The following is a 25,488-nucleotide window of genomic DNA, read 5'->3' on the forward strand; positions in this document are numbered from 1 at the left end:
TTTTCAGTCCAAAAGGGTGGAAGTTACAGGGATGAGAGAGGGACTAACTGTAACTAGTTTCAACTGAGATCAGTTTGATCTTTTAAAAATTATCATATCAAATTTCCCAGGATGACTTCACTTTTTCTTCATTTCCACAAAAATAATGGAACAAATAATTTTAAATAATGAAAATTATAAGAGTGTAAAACTAAAAAGCAATGTACATTGATATATATTATTATCTAGTAAAATTACAGAAGCTGATGCAGTGTTATCTGGAAGAGTCAGTTAATGCTCTGTACTAAGAGCACCCATAATTTTATCTCCAAATTGTCTGCCCTAGTATGTGTTCTTTATTTGGGAAAAGGTCAGAAACACATACAGATGTTATATATTACACTACATTAATGATAACAAAACATGAGCTGTTTACTTTTATTACTCTGTATTTTATTTTTTTTTAATTGAGCACAAATGCTAAGAAACATTCACTGAACATGTGTATTTTTGTACGTAAGTGGTGCAAGGAAAGATAGCAAACAGGATTCCTTCTAGCTCAAGACATGGCAAGGGAGAAAAGCTGCATCATGAGTTGTCCCTAACAAGAACATGCCAAAGGATCACATTGCAGATCTGCTTTCTACACTTTTTGTGAGGCTGAAGATACTCTACTAAGTTCTCCAACACTAGGATGTATCCATGACATGTCCAAAGACTTCCAGGAGCAATTTACAGTATAAAGGGAGGTAGCAACCACCAATCTCTGCACTCTGAGGCACTCTGAGTCCTTAAATGTTGCAGATCTGGTTTCTTCTAGCAAAGTAACTACTCTTTTGGGCTCTTTGAGGTAGACCTTCACAGACCTTTGCTGTCCACTTCCAGGCATGAAAAGTTTACGCTAGTGGGGACATAGAGATTTGGCACTGACATCTCTACCCTGCATACTAAATAAATGCCCTAGTGATGCATCCGATAAGAGAAGAACAAAGGCTGAAGTGTTTCTTTCGTTTCTTGTGGTATTTGCAAATGACTCAGCTCAGGGAAGTGGAGCAGAAGAGTCTCTGATAAAAGCCAATGGGAGAACTGGGTATCGAGCAGAGTTATAGCGATAGAATTGTTTAGTCATATTTGAAGTAATTTCGGAATGTTTGTTCTGATTAGTTCTTATGAAGCAAGACTCACAATTGTATCAGCAAGAAAAAAAATAATCTAATTTCAAGGGCTGAAGTGTTAACCTATTGCTGAGGACTAGTAGGTCTGGTCTGTCAAAAATTTTAGTGTGCTGAGAAGATGTAATTTCAATTAATGAATCACAGGCCTCCAAATAACATTGATCAAATTTATTTGAACTAAAGCTAAAGAAAGAGTCCTCCTTGCAGTCTCTTCTCATCCTGAGCTTCTAGGTGTTAAGCCTTTCTTGTTGTCTGTCTCTGTATCTTTTCTAGGCTACATAACGCTTTTTGAACAGAAATGCATATAGCCAGTAGACAAAATGGGGGCTCACCAAAAAGGTTTACGAAGGCATGTGATTTGCTTTTCATAATTTTCCAAATTATTTCTAAAACTTAGCTTGACTGTCAGAGGACAGTAAGCTGATGGTCTAAAAAGAAAAGTAAAAAAAAATAACAAAACTTCTAAAGCCAGTATTTTCCTATCTTGCAGAATTTCACTTACCAATGACACGGATTTTTTCTGTAATAAATATCAAATATGTAGTTTAGTATACCTGGAGTAGAGTTGGAGGAAGAAAAGAGGGAAAAAACCCATAAATAAATAGATAAATATAGGTAGAAATACTGTTTATAACAAAATAAACCAATTCAGTACTGATTTACTGATCCTTGTTCAATACAAAACTCAAAATGGGTATATCCAAATTAGTAGCCTAGTGCACAAGTTCAGAAAATCTTTCCAAAGAAGTCAGGTTGACAGCACAGTCCATGCTAGATGTTTACAGTCATCCTAAATATCAGAAAAGAAATCAAGCCCACCAAAACCAGCTCTGAGGTGCTTTAATTAATTTTAAACAGAAAACATGATGGGGGGAGAGGGAGTAGGGGGAGCAACAGAAACAACCAAAAAACCCCAGTCCTAATTGCAAAGAAATCCTTTAATTTGTGGTATTGTTCCTTCAGTTTTAGTAATATGCTTTCAGGCTCCTTGAAGGCAGATTTCTACCAAGTAGATTCATTTAAATGCCAAAACTTGTATGAGAGGTGAAGAGCACCGAAAGCAGTTAAAAAGTATTAAAACACTATCACACATTATTTTTTGTAATTTTGAGAGAGACACAATGCAAAACAAAATGCCAGGTGTATGTTCTGCAGTCTCAGGGTGCTAGTATATGCAATATAATTTTTCCCCTTTATAAACTGAGTAATAAGCTGCACCTGTGGATAGAAGACTGCTTATTCTTCTGATGGAATCTATAACCCACTTAGCATTACAGGGAAAAGGTTAATTCTGCTCAAAAACATGTTGTGTCCTTCAGTATCTGATTTTATGAATCATTCCATGGATAGTTGGTTTTAACAGTCCATTTATTTTTCTTCAAGTGCAGCTTTCACAACTGAATATTTTGATACTTTCCCTGGAAGCAGATCGTATCAGACCCCTTGTGTGAGGGAAAATACAGAACCACAATAAGAACATCCAGTTAATACAAAAAAAGTCCACAAAAATGACATACTGTCTGAAGCATGAAGATTATTAGATATGAGAAGACAGATGTTATAAAGAAAAATATTCATCAAGGATAGTACAAAACTATCTACTTCAGAATTTTTATACTATTCCCTGAAGTATTTAATATTGGTCAGGAATCTCACAGATTCATGATGCCAGAAAGAAAAGCTCTGGGACCATTCATCATTTGCCAGCAACCCATAAAAACTTGGGTAAATAGCAAGGAATGTAAGAATTAAGAGGCTATTTTAGTTTTGGATTTAGTAAACTTTCAAAAATAGTCAGAGAGTTACAGTAAGATAACACTCAAGAAAACTCATTCAATGCCTCAAATTGATAGGATCTCAAGGAAATCAGTAGCATGAACCAGTTCATCTATACATATGTCAACATAGAATAACCCTATGAAAGGAAAAGGAATTAGCAGTTTATTTCAATCCTAGTATATTTCTGTTTGTTATAAAGTTTACTAACAATATCAAATTAATGGGAAGCATGAATAATATATGAATCTCTAAAATAAAATAGCATATCACTTATTTAATAGAAAGGATGCAAATTCAGTGAAAGAGGAAGAAAATTATTTTAAGTAAGTTCCCTTGTTAAAGATTTACCATTCCTATTAAATTACAGCATCTCTATCATTCCCTAATAATCACTGGGAAATAGAGGTAATTATTTACACTCTCTGGTTGCTTGTTGCTAAAGTCACTGGAAATGCAGTGTGGAAGAATCTGACTTTTTATCCTATTTACACTACTCTTTACACTACAAGAGCCAGTGCTGTTTGGTTTAGGGTTTTTTAATGGACCATTTACCAACAGCATCATTAAATTAACACCATCACGAAAGGACGGATATCAAACCTAAGGCTGTATATCATAAGAAAGATATAAGTTACATTTTCCTTTATTTGCTTTTTAAGGAGAAATGTGTGGTGCATGGCCTCTGTTTTTTCTGACTACTAGTCAATTTTTTATCATCAGGAAATAAAAGACAAAGATAAAAGAAATTGACTTGAAATAATCACCATATTATTACTGCTGCCAATAATTACGGCTACAAAGCTTTACACAACAGAATATTTATTTATGTGCTACACAGTTTCACTTAACCTTCTACTTCAGTGTTTTTCCCAGTAATATTGTTCATAATATTTTATTAGCTTCTTCTAAATAAAAAAAATTAGTTCTTTCTGGTTCTTTACGCAAGAAGGGCAGAAGACTTGCTAAACACCTCTCAAACTATTTCCTTTACCACTGGAAACACTTCATACATTCAGTGGACAAGCACTCCAACATTCTCTGTGTTCACCAAGACAAAAAAATAATTTGACTTATGAAGAATTTAAGAGGCATCAGATGAGAAATAAGTTGGTAATATGAATACATACGTTCCATATTCAAATCTGATTCATGTGCTTATATGCACGCTCATAATTTAATAAAATTCAAGGCAAGGAAACAAGGTCATTAGCTAGTAAGCAACATTAATATCTGTCATTCCATATTCCCATACATCCTGCATTCACTGATACAACTGATACTGTCACACTGATACTGTCACACACTTCAAGAATTAAAAGAAAGTTTTAAGTGGTATGGTGAAGTGTATCCGTAAGTAGCCACAACATTGCCTAGTTGTTTTTTTCCAAGCCTTCAAGAAAACATCAAAAAGAATAAGGCTTTTTTTTATAACTTTTCCAAGTTTTCTCTTTTTATGCAGAAGGAAATCAAATGCCTAAAGACTTGTATGCCCTGTCTCAAGCTTTCCCATCAGCTGAGAATTTTTTTCTAAAATCATCACTAATCTGCAAATTGGTTGGCTTGAAGTGCTTCCAGCAGAGGAATCTAAGTGCATGCATAATGCTCCAAACTTCCTTAGAAATAAGTAAAAGTGTTTTGAAGATTTCACAGTTAAATCCCAAGTTTGTCAAGCAGAAAATTTATTACTGCAATCTGTTCAGCATGTCGCATGGCACGCTGATCCTCACAGGGACCTCTGGATTCTGTGATGGCATGTAGGCAGTAAGAGACTGGAGAATAAAAAAAAGCATCTTTGACAAAGGTGACTTAAACTTTAACAGTTTAATTCCAATAATGATTAAACAAATTCCACCCAAACTTTTTAAAGACAGAGAAAATTTAAGTTAGAGAAATTTTCTTATTCAAATATCACTACCATGAAAACAACGTGACCTCAATGTTCTCAACACGAACATTCAGTTTGAAGAACAAACAGAATGAGGTTATTCCAAACTGAGCACAAAGATGGATACAAATGATTTCCCACCAAAAGCAGCTTCTCCATACATGAAGACCCTGTGGGAGACTCATGATGGAGCAGCCTGCTCCTGAAGGACTGAATCCCATGGAAAGGACCCATGCTGGAGCAGTTTGTGAAGAACTGCACTCCATGGCAAGGACTCACACTGGAGTAGTGGAGGACTGTGTCCCATGGAAGGGACCCACATTGGAGAAGGAGTGGTACCTCCCATTCCCTGTCCTCCTGTGCTACTGACAGAGAGGAGGAGAGAATTGGGATTAAAGTTAAGGCTGGAAAGAAGGGTGGGGTGGGAGGAAGGTTAAGATTTGTTTTTTATTTCTCATTATCCTACTCTGATTTGATTGTCAATAAATTAAACTGTTTTCCCCTAGTCGAGTCTGTTTTGCCTGGGACAGTAGCTGCTGAATGCTTTCTCCCTGTCCTTAGCTCGATCTATGAGCCTTTCCTTGTATTTTCTCTCCCCTGTCCAGCTGAACAGTGACAGAACAGCTTTGGTGGGCACCTGGTATCCATCCAGTATCAATCCACCACACTGGGCTATACAATCCATGTATTCCCATTGAAGTCACACTGATATAGAACAAAATGTATCATTCTATCTGACTGGTTTTTTTCACCTAGTAAAATTTATGGGGTTTTCCCCATTTTACACTAAAGGCCTTCCTACATCTTTTACAAAGTAAAACATTCCATGGAAAGATCAAACTATAAATCACAGAGACTTCTAAAAGTGAAAAAGGTAGTGACTGAGGAAAAAAATAATAAAATAACAGGAAATTATGTATACATATTATGAAAGACTAACCAATTTGAAAAATAAAGCCCTGGCCTATTTGCTTTTCCTTTTTCTAATAGTTAGGTCACAACAATCTTTAACTTAAACTGGAAAGCTATCAATTTTAAAACATTAACTAAGGAATTAATAAATGTTCTGTTAAACATCTTTTAAGGTGGTAAGTACTGAAGTCACCTCACTCTTCCATCTAGCCAGAAAAAATATTTAATATGGGGCTAAAACATTTTATACTTTTATAGGTTTAAATGATATTAACTATCCAACTGTACCATATAAATGTTATGATTTTGCCACTAAATATTCATCTAAATAGAAATAGTGGGAGAAAATTCTATGCTTATTTACTTCTAGGTATAAGACGACTTTATGTAAACTTCTTCCTGGATTAATAAATTTGCTCCAATCTGAGTCATACTTTCCTCAATTCTTTAAGTACCCATAAGAGGAAGGAAAACCAGGACAAAGTTATTGGATGGGTTTGAGCTAGTTAAACTTTCTCAATATTTAAAAATCCTCCTACTGAGGTTAATTCTTAGCTCACTTTTTTATTTATTACTGACTCCAAAGGAAGGAAAAAAACTACTTTCATTGCTTACATGGAATTTTTTAAAAAATACCTACAAAAGAATACACTTAAAACTTCTTTGACAAAGCTACATTTGAATAGAAATATAAATGAAAGCACACAGTAGATTCAAAGTAGATTCAAAGGACACCATATCAATGGATGAATTTGCAAGTCTGATCTATAACATATCCTACAAGAGTTTCTCTGGGGTGATGAATTTGTTTTCTCTTCTTTTCACTTACCATATTCTTGGTTCACTAGTATACATTCACTGGACAACACTTAGAGTACTCCATTAAATAAAAATACTGATCTACATTTCTACTATAAGCTCTTTGTGGGAAGGGAAAGGTACAGCAGCATGAAAAGGTTATTTTGGGGCAGGGAGTGGGGAGGGAGGAAACTGAGAGAAAACAATGTAAAACTCTTTGGTTGAATACTCTATTAAAAATTACTGCAGTCTGTGCTAATACATTTCTGCCTTTGTAAAACTCCAAGTAATTCTTATGAAATATTTAACACTTATTACACACATAATAAAAAAAATTACTTAAGGGGGAATAGGAAAAAAAGTGTACTATTTTACACAAAAAGAGGCCAAATGCAACATATTCCTGCCAGCAAGCTTACCAGTCGTCTTCTCTCCTCTTCAACAGCAATCAGGAGCCGAGCAAACTCTTTCAAGGACTGGGCTGAAATGAAAACAAAGAAAAAGAATGTTCTGTTTAAAATTAGATTTTAAGACCAGGTGAGTCAGTTATCTGGATTGAAGCTATAGTGATAAAATACTGCTCTTATATAGTACTTCACTAAAATTAGCAGCCATTAAATGAGGTACAAACTGAAGCAAGAGGTAGGCCAAGAGCAAAGAAAAAGAACCTGAGTCTTAAGAGGTATATGTATTTTAAAAATAAATTTTTAAATGGAATATGGCAAACTGATTTTCATGAAACATGCAAAGACCAGTCTCAAAAGAAAGAATTCTATTATCAGCCACAAAATTTACTTTAGCACACTAGAAGCAGAAAGAAAAATATTGAGGTTTTCCTATTAAGGTGCAGCAAAAAATATTTGCAAAAACAATGAAAAATACTCAGGTAAAAATTTGAAAGTCAACATTTTAGAAGAAATGCCAGCTGTTTAGATTTAACAGCTCTTTGGCTTTACATTTTACAAGGACAAGCTCTCAGGTGACTCAAACAGATGATTGATTTATAAGCTTTGAATTCTGTTACAAGGGTGAGAAAATCTTTGCTCAAAACTGTTTTCAAATAGAAGTCAAAGGGCCAAAGTAAATGTCAATGGAAACATAACAGAAGAATTAACCCATAAAAGAGGGCAAGAAAGAAGAAAAGATTCTGAAAGCTCTTAAGGCTTTATTCTCATGTATGTAAATCTCTCTAGAAAAGTCTCTCTTTCCATTTATATTACTTTCTGAAGGGTATATGGGTTATTCAGAATTCAGCATCACAGTTCCACAGACAAAAATGTCAGAGAAGAATCATGTAAAGAGAGCTAAGTATCTCTTTTTACTTTCTCCTGATACAACCAGCAGTAATTGCTACTAATGACAGGATGCTAGATTTCATAGTTTAAATCTCTGATCTCAGAATACAGATTCATAAATCCTAGTTCCTCACAATAAACTTGAGGTAATCTGAATAATTTTTGAATGAGGAAAAAAAACCCCTGGAAACAAAACTCATGGAATTTCTCAAAAGAACAGGTTTGAAAAAGCCTTCACAGTTAACCAACACACAGTGTTGAGGTTAAGCTAACCAAACTCATCTTCTTCGCTATTCTTCCATTTTCCTAAGTGTTTTTACAAAATATGTCAGTCTCCATTAACATGGCTTTATCCCCTCTCAACTTCCCTGGAAGATTTAAGGAAATGAGTGCATTTTCTAGAAAATACTGGAACCCAGCAGATCCTTTAAGAGGGAACCAGTATCTGGCTTGCCCTAAATGCCTTGTCTGCGTGCACAAATTGCTACTTAGTTTTTGGACCATTCCTAAATAATTTTTATCCTTTATACCATCTGGACCTTGCAGAGGTCACCCTTGGATTTTCCTCGCTCTCTTTTAACTTTTACAGTTGAAGAACACTTTGCTATTTGTTCCAATTTCTTCACCAAGAACTTACATAGTCTATTTTTTGCACCTATATGTTATACTTGCATATCTTGACCTCTAAGTCATTTTTTGCTGAGAAATTCTTTTCCTCCCCTCTTATGAGCTCTTTGTTTAGTCCAAATACATCTGGTAAGTTAAATGTGCATCTAGTTGGGTCTTCAGTCTTTTCCTTTAATATTTTCCCCTGAGAACACAACCACCAGAAGATTTTTCCAGTTATGTCAATATGAAGAACTTAGTTTGATATCCACTGAATTAACTCAATCTCTTAGAGTCAGTTTATAATGCTCATCAAAAAACCAAAAAAAACAACAAACAAAAAACAGGTAAAGAAATAAGCTGATTATGTTACTGGTACTGATTATGTTACTGGTTACTGATTAGGTAACTGGTTATGTTACCTAACATGGAATCTGTTGAGCACTACATTTAAGAATATTGAGTACCCAATACAACACTCTAAAAAATAAATAAACAAAGAGCCAGACAGACATGGCTAAACTATGAGGAAGTGGGGAGAAAAAAACTCAACCAGTAAGAGAGGTTTTTAATTTATTTTCCTAATTTCAAGGCAGAACCAGAGGGGTTTTTAGTTTCAAAATTGAAACTTTTGTTTAGTATTCAAATAAATCCAGGTCAGTCAGAGAAAAAAAGCATATACAATATGTTCTGTAAGTCTGCAAATCAAGATTTTCCTCAATATTTAATACTAATATAAAGATGTATACACCAATATATAGGTGTATGTCACCTATACAGTGCCTCAGCTAAAGACTGAGAAGTTGTCTCCGTCTCCTCTTTCCCATTGACTCACCTTTGGGGGAATCATGAAGGTCCAAGTTTCACTAAGAACATAGAACCTACACTCTTCAGAAGCACTTAGGCAATCCATCTCCCTGATCTTAAAGGTCCTCGTTGGAGAGACATCTTCACATCAGTACTGACCACACCTCCGCTGCTCACTGCCCAGCACCCAGGAAGCCATGGAATATCTTTTCCCAGTTCAGAAGGCGTGCAGGGAGAATAGATGCATCATGTAATTCACACCATAGTAAAGGATGCACACCCAGGGTGACCCCACCAGTTCTTGTGTCCTTGCAACACCACCACATACATGGAAAAAGACTTTACCTGCCCCAGCTCTCCTACAATACCCCTGAGTATCGCAGTACTATTCAGAAGTTATACATCCTTCTTCCCATACAACCCTCACTCAGGGTGGCCTCATTAAAAGGTAGTGTCTGTCCCTAGAGAAGTTCAGCTGTGCTAGAAGCCACAGCAGGAGGGGGAAAGGGAAGGAAAGACAGTCCCTGTTCCAGTTTTCCCAGTATACATTTTTCCTTTCCTTCTCCCCTCTTTTCCCACAGACCCCTCCAGTTGCAAACAAGTGACAACTCTGCCAGACCTCATTTTGGGGGTGGGCAGAGGGAGGGATGCTGAGGGCAGAGCCCACCAAGGGGTCTCAGGACTCCAGGGCAGCTCACCCACTGGGCACCGGGCACCCGGGCAAGCTGGGTAGGCACGTCCTTCCCCTCCACAACTGGGTCCCCTGCCAGGATTTCAGCACAGACCCTAAGCACAGAGTACACACACATCTAACTCTGGATTCCCAGCTCTCAACAGAAAACAAACAAATACTACAACAATAATAACCTAAGGCGCTCTTATGTAAAAAGATTAAACACGAAGATTTAGAAATTAGACCCATTTGTGTCAGATGCAGCTCATTGTCAAGAAGCCTGGGCATTACATACCAGCCTCACACTCTTTTCTGACTAAGGCTGCAATAATTTTTTCTCCCCCTCTTTTTAATCAGAATAGACATAGAAGAATTAAAGTGAACTTTGTAAATACAAAAGGGGATGGGGGAGGAAGAGTCAAGTATTTTACAAGAGAAAATGTCCTGGGAATGTGTTGAAAAGAAATAAATTCTGAAAACACATCAATAATATAAAGTACAATATGTAATCTAACTTTTATTAAATATGAAGGTATTTTTAATTATTTTCAGAAAGAACTGTTGTTATTGGTGGGCCATTCTAAGAAAAACAAAATGCTGACTCAACACTTTATTCTAAGTTATTAGGTGATATTAGCTTACAAAATCTCAACAGTTTTACAGTCTGCTTTTTATTTAAGGGCTACTACAAAAGGACTTGTAAGATACATTTGGCATCATGATGGAAATGATGCCTGTGAAAAGCAACACCCAACAGGTAAAAACCATTGTGTATATGTATCTGGCTGTAAATTTGTGGTCTCATTCATCACAATCGCAACAGGTTGCCAGCTGTTCTCTTCGGAGTATTCCCAACCCAGCAATAATGTGCTGCATAATTTCCCTTTATCAGGAGAAACGGCTCCTATTACTTTATTTACAAAAAACAAAGACCCATACTCTATATTTTTAAATGAAAAGTCTTTTAATTAGTTTGCTTCATAAGGAAGCAAACTAACAGTATGGACAGCTTAAACTTTAACAGTGTACATCAACAATGCCTTTTTTTTTCCAAAATCCCTAGAATTTCGAACACATAGTACGGCTCCACAAACAACTAAACTAACATAAACAAAGGAGAACTGAAATTTGATGTATGATTAAGTGAATGAGGGAGAAGTGAAAAGGATAAAAAAGCATCTCTCTGAATTTATGGAATGCATTATTAAAAATACAACTCATTTATGCTCTAGTAATCTGGTTTACTGCATTAAAATCAACCCAGTGGTCCCTAGGAAAAAAACATGTATGTTACAAACCTTAGGAAGTTTTTGCTATATGCTTGTGTAAAGAATGTATCACCATAAAACAGCATGTCTACAGACATTACCGAAGCTACTCTATCAAACATTAACTTAATATTAAAGTGTACAGTATTATACTGTACTACTAAATGTTACACACAATAGGTATGATATCATGTATATTTAATGAGAAAAGGAAAACAAAGTGTATGACACATACAGTAGTTTAAACATGACCAATACTGCACTCAAAGACATAAAACCAAGTCTGGAAGGTAATGTTCAACCTAAGATAGAATGGAAAGTTACTGTGGAAGACAATAAAATTTAATGTTCTTTTCTGTGCAATGGACTGTTGGTTTAATTTTTATTTATACATGCAGCCTTAAACAATGCATAGGTAATTTTTAAATACTCTACACAAAACAACATTTTATAGCAATATGAGCAGATACCACCACCATCTTCTGATGACAGAAATATGTCATTTGTTCTTATGACACCATGCTGTATGAAAGACAAAAATGTGCAAGACTGTCATCCTTGTATCTTCCTGATGTGACTGAGGAAACGCCAGAAGTGGGCTGCACATTGCTCCCAGTACACTTTGGCAGGAAGGTCAGTCAAGTACATCCTCCAGAAGTGGTCATATCTAGCAGAGACGTGGTATAGCAGGTTCTGAATTCATGCTTGAGCACGAACTTCAACTAAAGTCTTCAAGGGAGTTTTTCCCAGTAAGTAACACATTAGTGAATCAGAATTCAACATGGACCAATGGCCCATAAGGAAATTTTCTAAGGTTTAACACTCGTTTACTAGACTTCAGTGAGAAAGCAAAATAAATGTAAGATCCATTAAGGCTGGGATTGAGTATTGGTGTCAAAGTATTTTATAACTAGTGTTGACTGGGCTCGAGTACTGCTGTAGGATGACTGAAAAAACAGTAGTGTAAGGCAACTGTGACACAGTCCTACAAAAAACAGCCATTGTTTTTATTTCTAAACCACTTTTTCAGAAAAGCTGTATTTGGATAAGTAAATGTATGTCTGATAAATCTTCCCAATTATTGCTCAGGTTTTAATTTTTCTTTAGCTGTTGCTATTTCTTCTGCTACTTCTACCCTCACTTTCCAAGTGGCAACATTTTTGGAGAAACTTCAGCTTGGGAAACTGAGCTCAGTGCCATAAGTAATATTTACTGAGAAAGCAAAAGAGAAGAAAAAATAGGAGAGGAGTGCAGGATTTTAAACCATTGTTTTTCTTACCTATGAAAATCTTGCCTATTAAAACCATTAAAATCTTCTTACCTATTTTGTCCTCCTCTGAGTTTCATTCCCAAGATATTAGAGGAAACAGAGTAACTGCTTTCTTTTGTTAAGGTTTAAGGTAATATCACTTAGGTATTTATGTAAATTCCAGTTTCTAAGCTCACAGCATGACAGATAGGCTTTACCTTTAAGCTGAGTATCGGTGTCAAAAGATATATTATGTTAGAAGATTCCATCATGGAAAAAGAAGTGAGAATAGCAAGATAATGGTTCATTTCTTCATGGAGTTTCAATCTCATTTAAATTTGGAAAATTAATATTAGATGTGCTGCCTTATCCTCCCCATTTGTTTTCTCTTACTTCCCTAATCTGGGTATCAGGTTTTATGGATCTGTAGTAAGGACCTCATGCATTCCTGTTGTCTGTGTTTACATTTACCACAACCTCCACAAGAACAGTAAAAAAAAAAACAAACCTATTTGTACCTTCCTATAATAAATGAAATGTAACTTCTGGTAGTAAAAGACACAGGCTGAAACAAAGATTCAAGTGTAGAGGTTTTAAAATTACATGGATGTACCCCAACACAGAAATACATTCTCAAAGTGACAACAATTTCTGCCAGCAGACAGTGGTTTAAATTCACAGCCCAAATAACAATAAATTTCCTTGAAGACTTCCATCATGGAAAGGTACACAAAGGTAGAGACAACTCTGTCTGGTCTATATTGCTCTTGTGACAGAATCAAGACATTCTTAGAGCAAACAAAATGAAGCAATTTCGGACTGAATAAATAAACATTCTATTTGCTCCATAATTTATCTGGTAAGTAAACTCTGCAAGGGCTTAATCCAGTGCTTTTTTTATCAATTAGAACCATGATCTTTCAGATTTTGAAGCAATTTCTACCTAATCCAGATTTTAAACTTGCAGCTCTGATGAACTAAAAATTTAAAAAAAAAAAAAAAAAAAAAAGAAATTGATCCAATTTCAAGGATGGTTTATCCTGACTTAACACAGACAAGCCCATAAGAAAAATAAATAGTAACTATTGCTGTAAGAGTTAGATCCTCCCAGGGAGTACAACTTCCAGCAGTCATTTTGTTTCCTGTGGCAATTCCCTCCTTGAATTGTGAGAAAAGGTATTTTGCCTATTTTTTTCAGTTATTGAAAATGTGTGCTACTTTACAAAAGTAAATCCAAATTTGCCAAACAAATCCATTATACATCAGGAAGGAAAAGTATAACAGCAGAGAGACAGAGATGAAAAATGCCTGGTTTAAAGCTCCTGTAAAGAAATTACACGAATGAACAAGCAAGAAAAAATACAAATTTAAGACTTTTATGCCCAAATTTATGCTTCAAGGACTATGTATTGTTTTCCAAATATGATCACATCTTCCACTACATACTGGCAAGCAGAGAATTTTATCAGAGCACAGCCACTGAAATACATGTAACTAAAAGTAAACAAAACCAAGTTTTCTCTCTACTTCATTTGAGTTAAAGTATTAGAAACTCAGAGTAAATTAAGTGGTATTTCGTCCTCCACATCATAATTTGGAGTGTATTGGCTCTCTGCAGTATTAGGAGAGAGAGATGGTTGTAAGTGCTCAAAATTCCCCATGAAGACAAAACCAACAGTGAAACTATCACAGATTCAGTAAGTCTCCCTGCTCGACCTCCCCTGTTTTGTGGCATTTGATCCCTGTCTGTTTTCAGGCAATGTTCCCCATGAACAGACATTTTTAAGCCCTTCATTTGCTAGCCATATACCAGGCACAAGCATTTGGGTTTTGTCACACTGTAAAGGCAACACAAACCAGAAGAAGAGGCCAGTAATTCCACAGCAACGACGGCACCTCCTGTCTGAGCACAATACACGTGTGCCTCAGTGCAGGCCAGCATGAAAACCATAAAAGGCAGCAAATCAAGATCTGAGCTTAATCAAATCCAAATCTTTGTAAGATGTGTTTGCAAGGACAGTATAACAAGTACATACCATATGAAGCAACTGGAATTTCAAACCAAAAGTATTTTCATTTTGCAAAACTTTAAGACCAAATATATCACGGTATTTTACGAAGCTTTTTTCCTAAACATGTGTAAAGCATAAAATGTAGGGCCGCTATTAGAAATAAAAATCCTTTTACCATTACAGAATTTTATTGAAACAAACCTTCATCAGGGTAACTATCTAAATCGAGTTACAAACAGTATGAAATTTGAGAATTCTTTGCTATAAAAAGTAGCTATCATGTCACAAATATTTAAACACAAAAATACAAGTCTTATACAAAAGTTAAAACAATGCTTTGAGCCAAAACATTTACACTTTCCACTCCACTCCTTTTCAACAGAAGTCTACACAAAAAGCTACACATTTATCTACAAACTAAGAAGATCTGCAAGAATGTTAGGTTATCCTGAATACTGAAATTCACTGTCAGTACTTGTCAAAACACAATACTTGGAGAGATAACCTGAAGATATGCAATGTTACACAATTTAAATACATCTAATTACTTGACATAATATCAGTAGATTGCCATGCAGAACCTCACAAAACAAGTACAAGTAGAAAAATTCTAAATGAATCAAGCAAGGGCAAAACATTTCATAGAGTGCTGGAAGATTTTTAAAGCTTATAATGGCTGTCTATCCCACAGCATGTGGGAGCAACAGTAAGAACAAAACCCAAACAAACCCACACCCAACAATTATTCAACTACCACCACTACACTTTTAACAGTTTATTAAAAATACAGCTGCAATGTATCTACCCTGTATTAGTGTCCTACTGTATTTATAAAAGCAATACATATTTTGAAAAGATATAATTCTATTTGGAAATTTATTTATCTTCTGTAGCACGGATTCTTCAACACAGCAGGGATGTGCCACAAAAAGTCCACTCTAGACTCTATTACTATAGTACCTCTCCCAAAAAATGGCATCCTTGAAGTGACAGGAGAAACATTTTAAATCATCTAAGTAATTTCTTCAATTTCCTTAGGAACATGGAACTGAAGGATCTCCCAGGACGTCACTTGCTCTCACAGAGCATTATATCAAAACCCTTCTACAACTTAGTAACACTTTTCTTGTCTCTCCTCTTCCTTCTACTCTTCTGAGAAGGGGTGGAGGCTTTCGAGACTAGTCACAAGAAATATTCTATTTTTGCCATGCTCTCATACAATAAAGAGATAATGGTTTTAGATAAGTGTATCTCTATGCCACTACAAAATGGGGTTTTACATTATTGTATCTGCAAAAGAGAAATCAGCCTCTATTTCCACCTGATGGAGCCACATGCACAGAAGTCCTGGGGCTGAGCTCCACAGCTGCAGAACTCAGCAAGGTGTAGGGAACAATATTCAGTACATTATGTTTTGTCCAACAGGTAAGAAGTGATCTTAAAGTGCCTCTGGAAACCTACTTTGAAACAACAGCAGCTTGAATAGGCCCCTATTAAAAAATAACAACATAACTTGCTATACCATAGGAGTTCATTGAATCCAATTAATCTTTACCTCAACTGAATTAACCATTAACCTTTGACTTGAACAGGTCCAGCTTCTCCAGAGTTGACTGATATCCTACTGTTAGACTAAGAACACCTCCAAAAAACCATGGTATATTCAGAAATAGGTCATTTCAAAGGTAGGTTCTGGTTAAATCAGATTTCAATCCTCTCCTGCTCTCCCCTCCAACCCCTTAAGGAGAACTGTGATATAAATTGACTATGAATGCAAATCTATCATTCTAAGAGAAGAATTGCTACTTCAAGCTCAAGTTTTTTTCAATGACTAAATAACAAGACAATGTGGGAAACAACCACTGGGCAACATACAATGTTAAGCTGCAAAAGTAATATTCAATCATAGCATTCCATCAACAAAGGAGTTAGAAGTAATTATGACTACATTTCAGGCTTGCCAATCCCCAATTCTTCAGAGACACAACCGTACTTTAAATTAAGGAAAAAGCCCTGATATTTCAATCTTTCCAGCTGTACAAACCTTATCTGTGTGTGGCTCTTTGCGGGTGCTGAAAAAGGGGAAGTAAAAGGAAAAGCAATATATTCAGAATGCATCTGAGAATCATTAATATTGTTTTTCTGATTTGTAAAATTTGGTGCATTTATTGCTTGAATGGTAAAACAGTTTAATTAGGAAAAATATTACCAAATACTTCAACAGATGTTAGGTTTGCCATAATTACTTTGTTGACTTTAGGCCTACAAAGGGATCAAGAACTTCCTGTGCTTAAAACTCTAATCCTTCACCTTACTTGCTCAAACCTAAAGACAAATATCTTAAAGGTGAGTTGACCAAACCACTACCAGTTTTTGAAAATGAGTTCCTATTGCTCAAGAGGTAACTTGGTAACTTGACAGCTCTAAAGTGTTATGTATTATACACAGCAACAGTACATATCAGTTATTTTCAAAACAAATCTGTAAAGCAATTCTCTAGTCCTCAGATTGTCTCCTCTCAGGTATTCATACTTTCACTGGAATGACCAACTCTAGAAATCATGGAGCTAAGTGATAAAGGAGTGAAAAAGAGGTATATTCAAGGCATGGAATAAGGGCAATAAAGTAGAATACACCTATAAGAATCCAGAAGATCAAAGTATTAATGAAGCACACAAAAGCTCCTTCATCATGATCTGTGAGTGGTATGGATTTGTCCATTCATCTAGTCAGCTGTTCAAATGTTTCCTCATTTTAACTCCTTAGCAGAATGCACCAGACAACCAAAGTTATTGCTGTCCATTGCCTGCCTCGATCTCTTTCTGTGAACAGCATGTGCTCCAAGGCAAGTAGCATCAGAGACATCACAGTTTGCAGTCCAATACAATAAAATGAACTAACATGAATTTTAGACTGCCTTAGCACACCAGTATGCAAACTGCAGTGATTTGGGGGAGCTCCTACTTCACATTCAGCTGCTCATGACACAGAAGAAAGGGTAGGACAGACAGGAGTGCAGTAACTGCATCAACAACATCAATCTAACTTTTTTTCATTTGAATATTCATTTTATGGTAAACAGGAAATGGAGCATGCAAATTCTAACAGCCTTCTGATAGGTATCTTAGAGAGGAAGAAAAAAACAAGGACTGTGTTGTTGATCTTATTTTACCTTTTCCTCCTGAACAGATGAAGGCCTATTGCAACATTATTTTATTTCCTGCTTTGTCAATCTCATTTGACCTTCCAAAGCAAGGACAAGAGCTCTGGGCTGGACAAACAGAATGACAGCCTTCACTTTCTGATGCAGATGTTGTTTTGAAGCCTTGATGGAATCCCAGCACTAGCATAAAATCACTAATTTCTTAGATTCAAGAAACAATAGTGTTCCGGAAACAGGTGACATTTTTTTAAATTGTCAAATATGCAACAGGGATAAAAAAAAAAGGTAGGAACACAAACAACAGATTTTAAACAAAGCCTTTAGGCATTTCACACCCTGTTTGTGCTGAGATCCTCCCATAATTTGTTACTGTTTAACTTTTGTAGATAAAAATAGTCCAATAGCAGTACCAAAGAAGCCTGTCCTGTGATCTGACAAATAGCTTAAGCAAAGTTGCTTTAAAAGTCACCTAAAAAGTTAATCTTAGAATTCATTCTTCCAGCTGGAGGAAAAAGAGATGGCAAATCGAAGAAGGTAATTACTGTGGAAAAACAGCATCCAATCTTTCTATGCAAATTCACTCTCCATTGTAAATAGCTTTCTAGTCTAATTCAGGACTCAACCCTTCCCCACCCATCTAAAATAAAAACACTTTTTGTAAAAACACTTGTCTCTAATATGTTCCACAAGGTCAACAAGCTCAAGCGCTAGAAATGTTATTCGAATGATGCCTGTGCTAAAAAAATCCACCCCTGGAACTCTACCCTCAAGGTTGTGGCAAGATCCTCTTCTTTCTTTGATTGGATAAGGCAGTACAGACCTGACATGCTGGAATTAATTTTAGACACATTTGGTAATTCCATTCAGAAAACCATTTACAAATGGGAATTCAGTAAAAAGGAGGTAGAATATCAACCCCAAGAAGAACTTTATTGAACATCAAAGCTAATTTCAAGTGATTAAGGAGATAACCTGCAAGATATACAAGTGATTCAGACCATAAGTGGCTCAATGGCAATTAATAAAAAATTCAGAAAGAGCCAGGCAAATTCAAGAAGCCATTACATGCCACAAAAACTAACAGCTTGAAATCATGAGTAGCCTGACCACTACCTTCTCAGATTTCTGATTAGCCTCCAAAAGACAGTGTCTTGGAGACTGCAATGTCCAGATTGATTGTCAAGATTTCTCTCCACACACTGTAGGCAGGCCTAAAGCTCCAACAGAATTTTTTTGTTGTTTTAAATTTATTTAAATAGAGCATTGTATGTACAAGCTTGTACCAATAAAAACGGAATTTGAGACCTCAATGTCAATTAAATTTTCACATTGTTACAAAAGATGGGGGAAAGGAAACTGAATATTTTTTCTCTTTTTTGTGTAGTTTTATACACATATTTCCCAGGACAGCAGGACAGATCTCTTTGCTACTCTGAATTACAGGATGCTTGTCCTCTAACAGGTTCTCCAAGAAGGCAAAGTAAATGCTGACTGAAAAGCATTGTGCATGTGGATGCTCACTACAGGAAAACAAGAAGACTGAGCTTCTGGCATCATTGTGCAACTCAAACAAGAGAGCCTTAAAACCACAGCATCGGATTCTAACAAACAACTACTGTTTACATTTTGCATTTGTTTGTTTTTTACTTCTTTCCAGTTCATTTTAGTTCATTTGAACTAACTGCTGTACACAACATAATTGCTGAGTATGAGCTAGCAGTTCTGTAGATGGTTAGCTGCTAGCAATTTAACAATCCCATGAACAACCTGAGGTGTGAGTCAGCAAAGATCACATGAGCCACAGCTGCTAGCAGCTAGAGAAGAATTCAGTTTCCACAAGAAAAGATAACACGTTTTAGAACTTTTGATGTATTCTTTGTGGCTCAATTAACAATGATTTCATAGATCGTCATAATACTATTACATTCTTAAATTAAGCATCTGATGCTACCTGAAACATCTGTCATAATATATTCTCTTCAGGAAAAAAAAAAAAATTCAAAACCAGCAGTGACAGAGTGAATTACACACACCTTTCAGTCCTTTTCTCTAAACAGCACATGCTAATAAAAACCAGATACTAAGATAAAATGCCAGAATATCAGAATGTATGTGTTTGCCTTGTTTGCTTTTGAGTCTGAGCATGGTCTTATAATGCTAATATTAGATCTCACTGATATATAATTAGCTATAATACAAAATAGAAACAAACTTGTTAAAGGCACAAGCCAGAATTCCACTGAGTTAATAATATTTATTGTTTTCATCTCTAGCAGCCACAATCCAGATAACACAAACAGAATGAAAGAGGATCAAAACAGGGAGTTTCCTGGGGAACGATCCAGGTGACACAAGTTGGATAATACTAAGAGGAGCTGGGCAAACCTTCTCCTTGCAAAATTTATTCCTGCACAGTGTATACTGAAGAAAAAGACACATGATCATCAAAAACATAGTTTTTGCACCCGTCTCATCTGTGTAACATTCCAAGTTACCTATAAGGCTTGAAACACATAAAAATCATGCATCTATTTTACACAGAACTCTCACTTGGCTGATGACTGATCAAATGACTGATCTCCTTTACATTCACTGTCAATCTGAAGTTTTGTGCAACATATTATTTGCAAAGAGGGCTGAGAGTAACTGTGCACAGGGTGATGTGTCTAAAAAGAGCAAATGGCAAAGTGTTATCAAGTCTTGCTATTTCAGTCTGAGGAAAGTGCAGTTGTTAGGTGAGGGAAGCAACACCCTCTTCTCAAAGTAAGGGTAAGTTATATTCAATCTTCATTACTATGCCTTTTTTAGTATTAATCATTTGCTGTCATTCGTCATGTTATTTTTGCTTTGAAGCTGCTACTTCTGCAAAACTTTTCAAGTGCACAAAAAACAATTATAGCTTGGCTAAATCACATGAAACTGGAGCTAATAACCATGATCTGCTATCAAACAGTATGGCCTATGCATTTCTGCAGATCACATGCTTCCACATGCATTTCAAAACAGAGAAAGAAACAACACTAGCAATTGTTGCTAGCTGGTTTACTTTTTAATGAGAAAAGCTAGTAAAGCTGGCAAGTACTGTTTCTCAAACCAAATGTGCTGGCAAAAAACTGAAAAAGCTTTTTATAGCATAAATCCTTTGATGTTCACAGTTAAAAAAAAAAAAAAGAAAAAATCAAGAACAAGCCTGCTTACCCAAGAAAGTCAGAGGAATTGCTTCCAACTCATGCATAAAATGATGCTAAACTGGGCATGGTATATCTGAAAGTGGCTATGTAGATAAATCTGGGTAACTTGCAACAACATGGAAAGACTACGTAAAATGCGTTATACAGCCACACAGATTTTTTTGTCAAAGAAGAATACTTCTACGGAAGAATTAAACATTTGTAAATAAAAAGTAAGAAATCATCAAAATTAGAATTAAAATATAGAAATTAAAACAAAAAAATAGATCACTGGATTCAATAACAGATGGATTAAAATAAATATTAAGAACACCATCATAATTTTGTTTACATGGAGTGTGTCATAGAGCTTAACTAAAACTACTTCTCATGTATTCTGTGTAAAGGGCTTATGGGAATAGATGAGTTGTATTAAGAGAGCAACTAAAAAGGCACAGGTTACAGGAAATGCAAATAAAACTGCTGTTATTAGATCTCAGGTTGGGGAAAAAAAGTAAAAAACTTATTTTGTGCTCAGTTACTAAACAGAGACCTCTAACTCTAGTATTGCCTCAAAACAAGTTAATGGAGCTATCAACTCAGTTTCAAATGTTTATTACTGATAAGAAAAAAAAGGAAAAAACCCCACTTAAATCACTCATATTTAATTCTGCAAAAAGATGAAACTTTTCTTTAAATAATCACACCTTGACAAAAGTCTTATTCGGTGGGTGAATTTCCAATGGTAAGGTGGATAAGGGTGTATTTTCAATGTTAAGCCTGAAATACAACAGTAGTCCCTATATTAAGCCCCTACATATATGGTGTTTTATTACAAAACTTATCGAGTCAGAGTATCACTGCACACTGAAGCAGAACTTCCCAGTGGCCTGCTCAGTTGTAGACATTCTTAAAAAAGGAGGTGAAGGCAGAAGGAGGTACAGAGAAGGATTCACCTATACAAAGCTGTCTTTGATGATAAGCAAATATCTAGCTTTTTGGGGTATGTAAAAGATACGGATAAATTCTAGGTTACTGCTCTAGGGAGATCAAAAATTGAGTCTTACTCTATAAAAGCACACAGTATCATTCAAGCTCTGTTAGACTTGAATTTGATTTCTGTCAGTTTACCTTTTACTCTTACAAACTTCTTTGATGTACATGACAATCCATCAGGCCAGTGGTGCTTTAGAAGCTAGAAATCCCTTCTCTGAAGCTTTAAGTGAAATAAATCAGCTGTCAAAAACTTCATGAACTCTGTTTTTTTCCTAAATAGTTTTAAATGTCTGTTTAATGTCCAAACAATAAAATATCTTTTCTTTGCTACATTCAGGTTACAAGTAAAATGAATGTTGTCGTTGTCCTCAGTCACCTCATTTTAAATGTAAAACTCTATTTCTTTAAACAAGTTATTGACCAAATCTATGACATATAACTGAGATACTGCAAATTTAGTTTAAAAATATGTACAACATAACTTTAACAAACAAGAAATAATATGTAGAATGCCAAAGAGTACATACACCATTTCTTTGCCTCTTTCCAAGCTTGATACTCTTCAAGAATGTATGCAGTTTTATACCTGAGTAGCAGCAGCTCAGTGATTTCACTACCCTAGTTTTACATGTCAGTAAAATTAAACCTCCCCTCCCTCTGCCTTGCCAAAAGCTAGTGGGCAACAGTGAGACAGTGACCAAATACTAGTCATCTGTGATGACAGTTTTCTGACTATGGCAATGTCGTAGGTTGAGGATGAGGCAAACCTTGCAGGTGAAAACAACCAGACTTTGTGTCCAATAGCTCAGTCAGGAAAAGGAAAAATTGATGAGAAAGGAGACTTGAAATTAGATTATAAGAAGAGATATACTTGGTGTGGTGGGTTGACCTTGGCTAGACGTCAGGTGGCCACCCAGCCACTCTATCGCTCCCCTTCTCAGTCGGACAGGGGAGAAAGTAAGATGGAAAACAACGCGTGAGTATGGATAAGGCAGTTTATTAAAGCTGAAGCTAGGGGAAAGATTGTGCATGCAAAAGCAAAGCGAAAGATAACAAGGTTTATTCTCTACTTCCCATCAGCAGCAATGGTCAGCCACTCCCGAGAAGCAGGGCTTCAGCACGTGTGACAGTTCCTCAGCAGGCAGCCACTGGAGACAGTGAATGCCTGCCTTCCTGCTCCTTGCCTTAGCTTTTGTATCTGAGCTGACGTCACATGGTATAGAATATTCCTTTGGTCAGTTTGGGTCAGCTGGCCTACTTGGGTCCCCTCCCAGGACCTGGCCCTCAACTAAGGAAGGAATGTTACAGCACTGATGCTGTGCTCAGCAGCAGCCAAAACACTGGTGTGTTATCAACACCCTTCCAGCTACCAATGCAAAGCACAGCATTGTGAGGGCTATATGGGGAAATGAACTCCAGCTCAGCCAGACTCAATACAACCTGAAAAAGGCTAAATCCGAGTTTTCTCTCTGCATTACATAGAACTTTTTTTAAAATTGCTAACGAGCTCTATGTTCCCTCTTGTACTGCCAAATAAGTTATTTTTAGAAGCCACTACTCTTTAAGAACCATGTTACTTCCTCTCAGATGTTTTGGCAGACACATGGGGGCCATGTGGTATGTAACACTCATAACACTGAATTTAGCCATTCTGAAGATGGATTATAATCCAAATTTTTTACCAATGGGACTTAGAGCACTCCAGCTGCTGTGCTACTGCCCAAAAGCATCACTACAACCACAGCAATGCCTTGCAGTAAAGACTGACTGTATTTCTGAATCCTAGAAACATTTCTAGGATTAGTCTGTTGAGGGAAGAATATTTTGATGACATTAAAGAGGCTTAGGCTGAAAATAAATTATGCTCTTCAGTTCTGCAAGTGCAGAATTTTTGGGTGTGCACAAAGGCAGAACATTAAGCAGCTAGTAAATTTTACTGGCAAAAGTTCAGACAACTATATACTTAGGAATGCACAAGTTGTAAAGAAAATATTCCTCTTTTGGACCCTTAAATACTTTCTGTGTCTTACTAGGCACATAGGTGTTTTTTTTTGCAGACTTATGTTACATCATAGGAATTTTGTGTACCTTTTAGTGAGACATTGAAAACTACCTGAAACATAAAAATTGCACCAGAATTTAGAGGATTCACAGTTGACTCAGTTGACAAAATACTGCTGAATACTTTCCACTACAATGAACTAACCTATGTCATAAACTCCTTGTTTTTGACATGTATTTTTAAAGAATTGCATGATTTCTACTTACTGAAATTTTTCTGTTTTTGTGACATGCATCATTAAACAGCAACTGTGAACTCCCCCACTATATTTCTGATAACATAGTAGATATACAAAAAAGCAGTATAAAAATGTTACTGCAAGCAGAGCACAGAGTGTACTTACCAATATTAATTTCATCATCCGTTTCAGCATCTCCAATACACTCAAACTGAAAATCTTGTAAAGACTGTGAAAATTTTTGCACTGCTATGGATAAATCTAGAATTCAAGAAAAAAAAAAGAAAAACAGAAAATCAGAATTACTCCACTACAGCTTCACTGGAGCAAGGTTTCATGCATTTCTTCATTAAGTACTTTTTCTGTTTACCAAGTTTCAATCCAGTATCTTTTTTGGACAGTAACCATCACCACTTCAAAATCAAAGTACCTGAGATATCCCAGACACCTCTGAAACATTCTGATGCCACATTTCAAACATTAAAACACCTATTATGTTGGCAACTGAAGAATAATAGCACTTCTTGAAAAATAAGAAATTGGTATAAGAAATCAATATGTAGTGATAAATTGCATATGTAAGTAGACCACTGTTTAAAATAGTTTGCAGATTAAAATAAAGCTTATGACAGTTTTTTTCATTAACATTATCAGAATAATTACATTCTAATTATTCTGACACACAACACTGTACAACGTTTAGTGTAAAAGCTTTGTAAAATGAAATTGAAGAGAAAAAAATAAACCACAAGTGCTTGACAACCAACTAGGTTGTTCATGGATTATGAGCACTATTTTTGCTGAATTACACAAAGCAATCTAAACTTTATAGCATAAAATTTCATTGTAATTGTACACAACAAACCTAAATAAAGAATATCAATGTAACCACAAAAATCTGTTCTGTCCTTTTTTTTTTTTAGCTATGCTAATAGCAAATGTAGAGATGAATGTGATAATGAAAGAACTTGGTCAAGACTAAAAACACCACCAGTCCAGATGAACCCAGAAAACCAGTAAAAACTTTCTACGCCCTAGAGGTTGTATCTGTGGTATCTATTTTGATGCTAGGAAAATTGACAATTAAGATTCTGATATCTGCTAAATATAAGTAAAATTTATGGTAAGGATAAGTTGTGAACAAAAGTCAGTTTGTAAATTCTGTTTCAAAAGCATTCCATATCTGTCTCCATTCTTGGGGATGTTCAAAAGCCATTTGGACATGGTCCTGGCCAACTAGCCCTGTTTGAGCAGGGGGGCTGGACCAGACGACCTCCATAAGTCCCTTCCAAGCTCAGTTGTTTTGTGATTCTGTGATTTCTTTAACTCTCTGTTATTGTAAAGTCATAAATATTCATTTACTCAATGCTGGACATAAAATTAGAGGGGTAACCTATTTCCAGGCAGGAATAAAACCTAGCAAACACAACCACACACATACAACCACAAAACATCCTTTAAATTTGAACAATCTCCAACAG

The 25,488-nt window shown here is 35.9% G+C and overlaps 1 protein-coding gene across 1 annotated transcript in view; it reads right to left on the minus strand.

Annotated features, from left to right (window-relative positions):
- Positions 1-25,488, minus strand: part of ARHGAP42 (Rho GTPase activating protein 42) — a 143,620-nt gene that overhangs the window by 84,316 nt on the left and 33,816 nt on the right. The window contains exons 2-3 of the mRNA XM_032679367.1: positions 24,173-24,268; positions 6,948-7,009 (exon numbers count right to left, since the gene is read on the minus strand). Of these exons, the coding sequence (XP_032535258.1) occupies positions 6,948-7,009; positions 24,173-24,268 (158 nt within the window). The remainder of the gene's footprint in view (positions 1-6,947; positions 7,010-24,172; positions 24,269-25,488) is intronic.

The sequence above is a fragment of the Chiroxiphia lanceolata genome, chromosome 2 (genome assembly GCF_009829145.1).
Source record: "Chiroxiphia lanceolata isolate bChiLan1 chromosome 2, bChiLan1.pri, whole genome shotgun sequence".
Classification (NCBI taxonomy): Eukaryota; Metazoa; Chordata; class Aves; order Passeriformes; family Pipridae; genus Chiroxiphia; species Chiroxiphia lanceolata.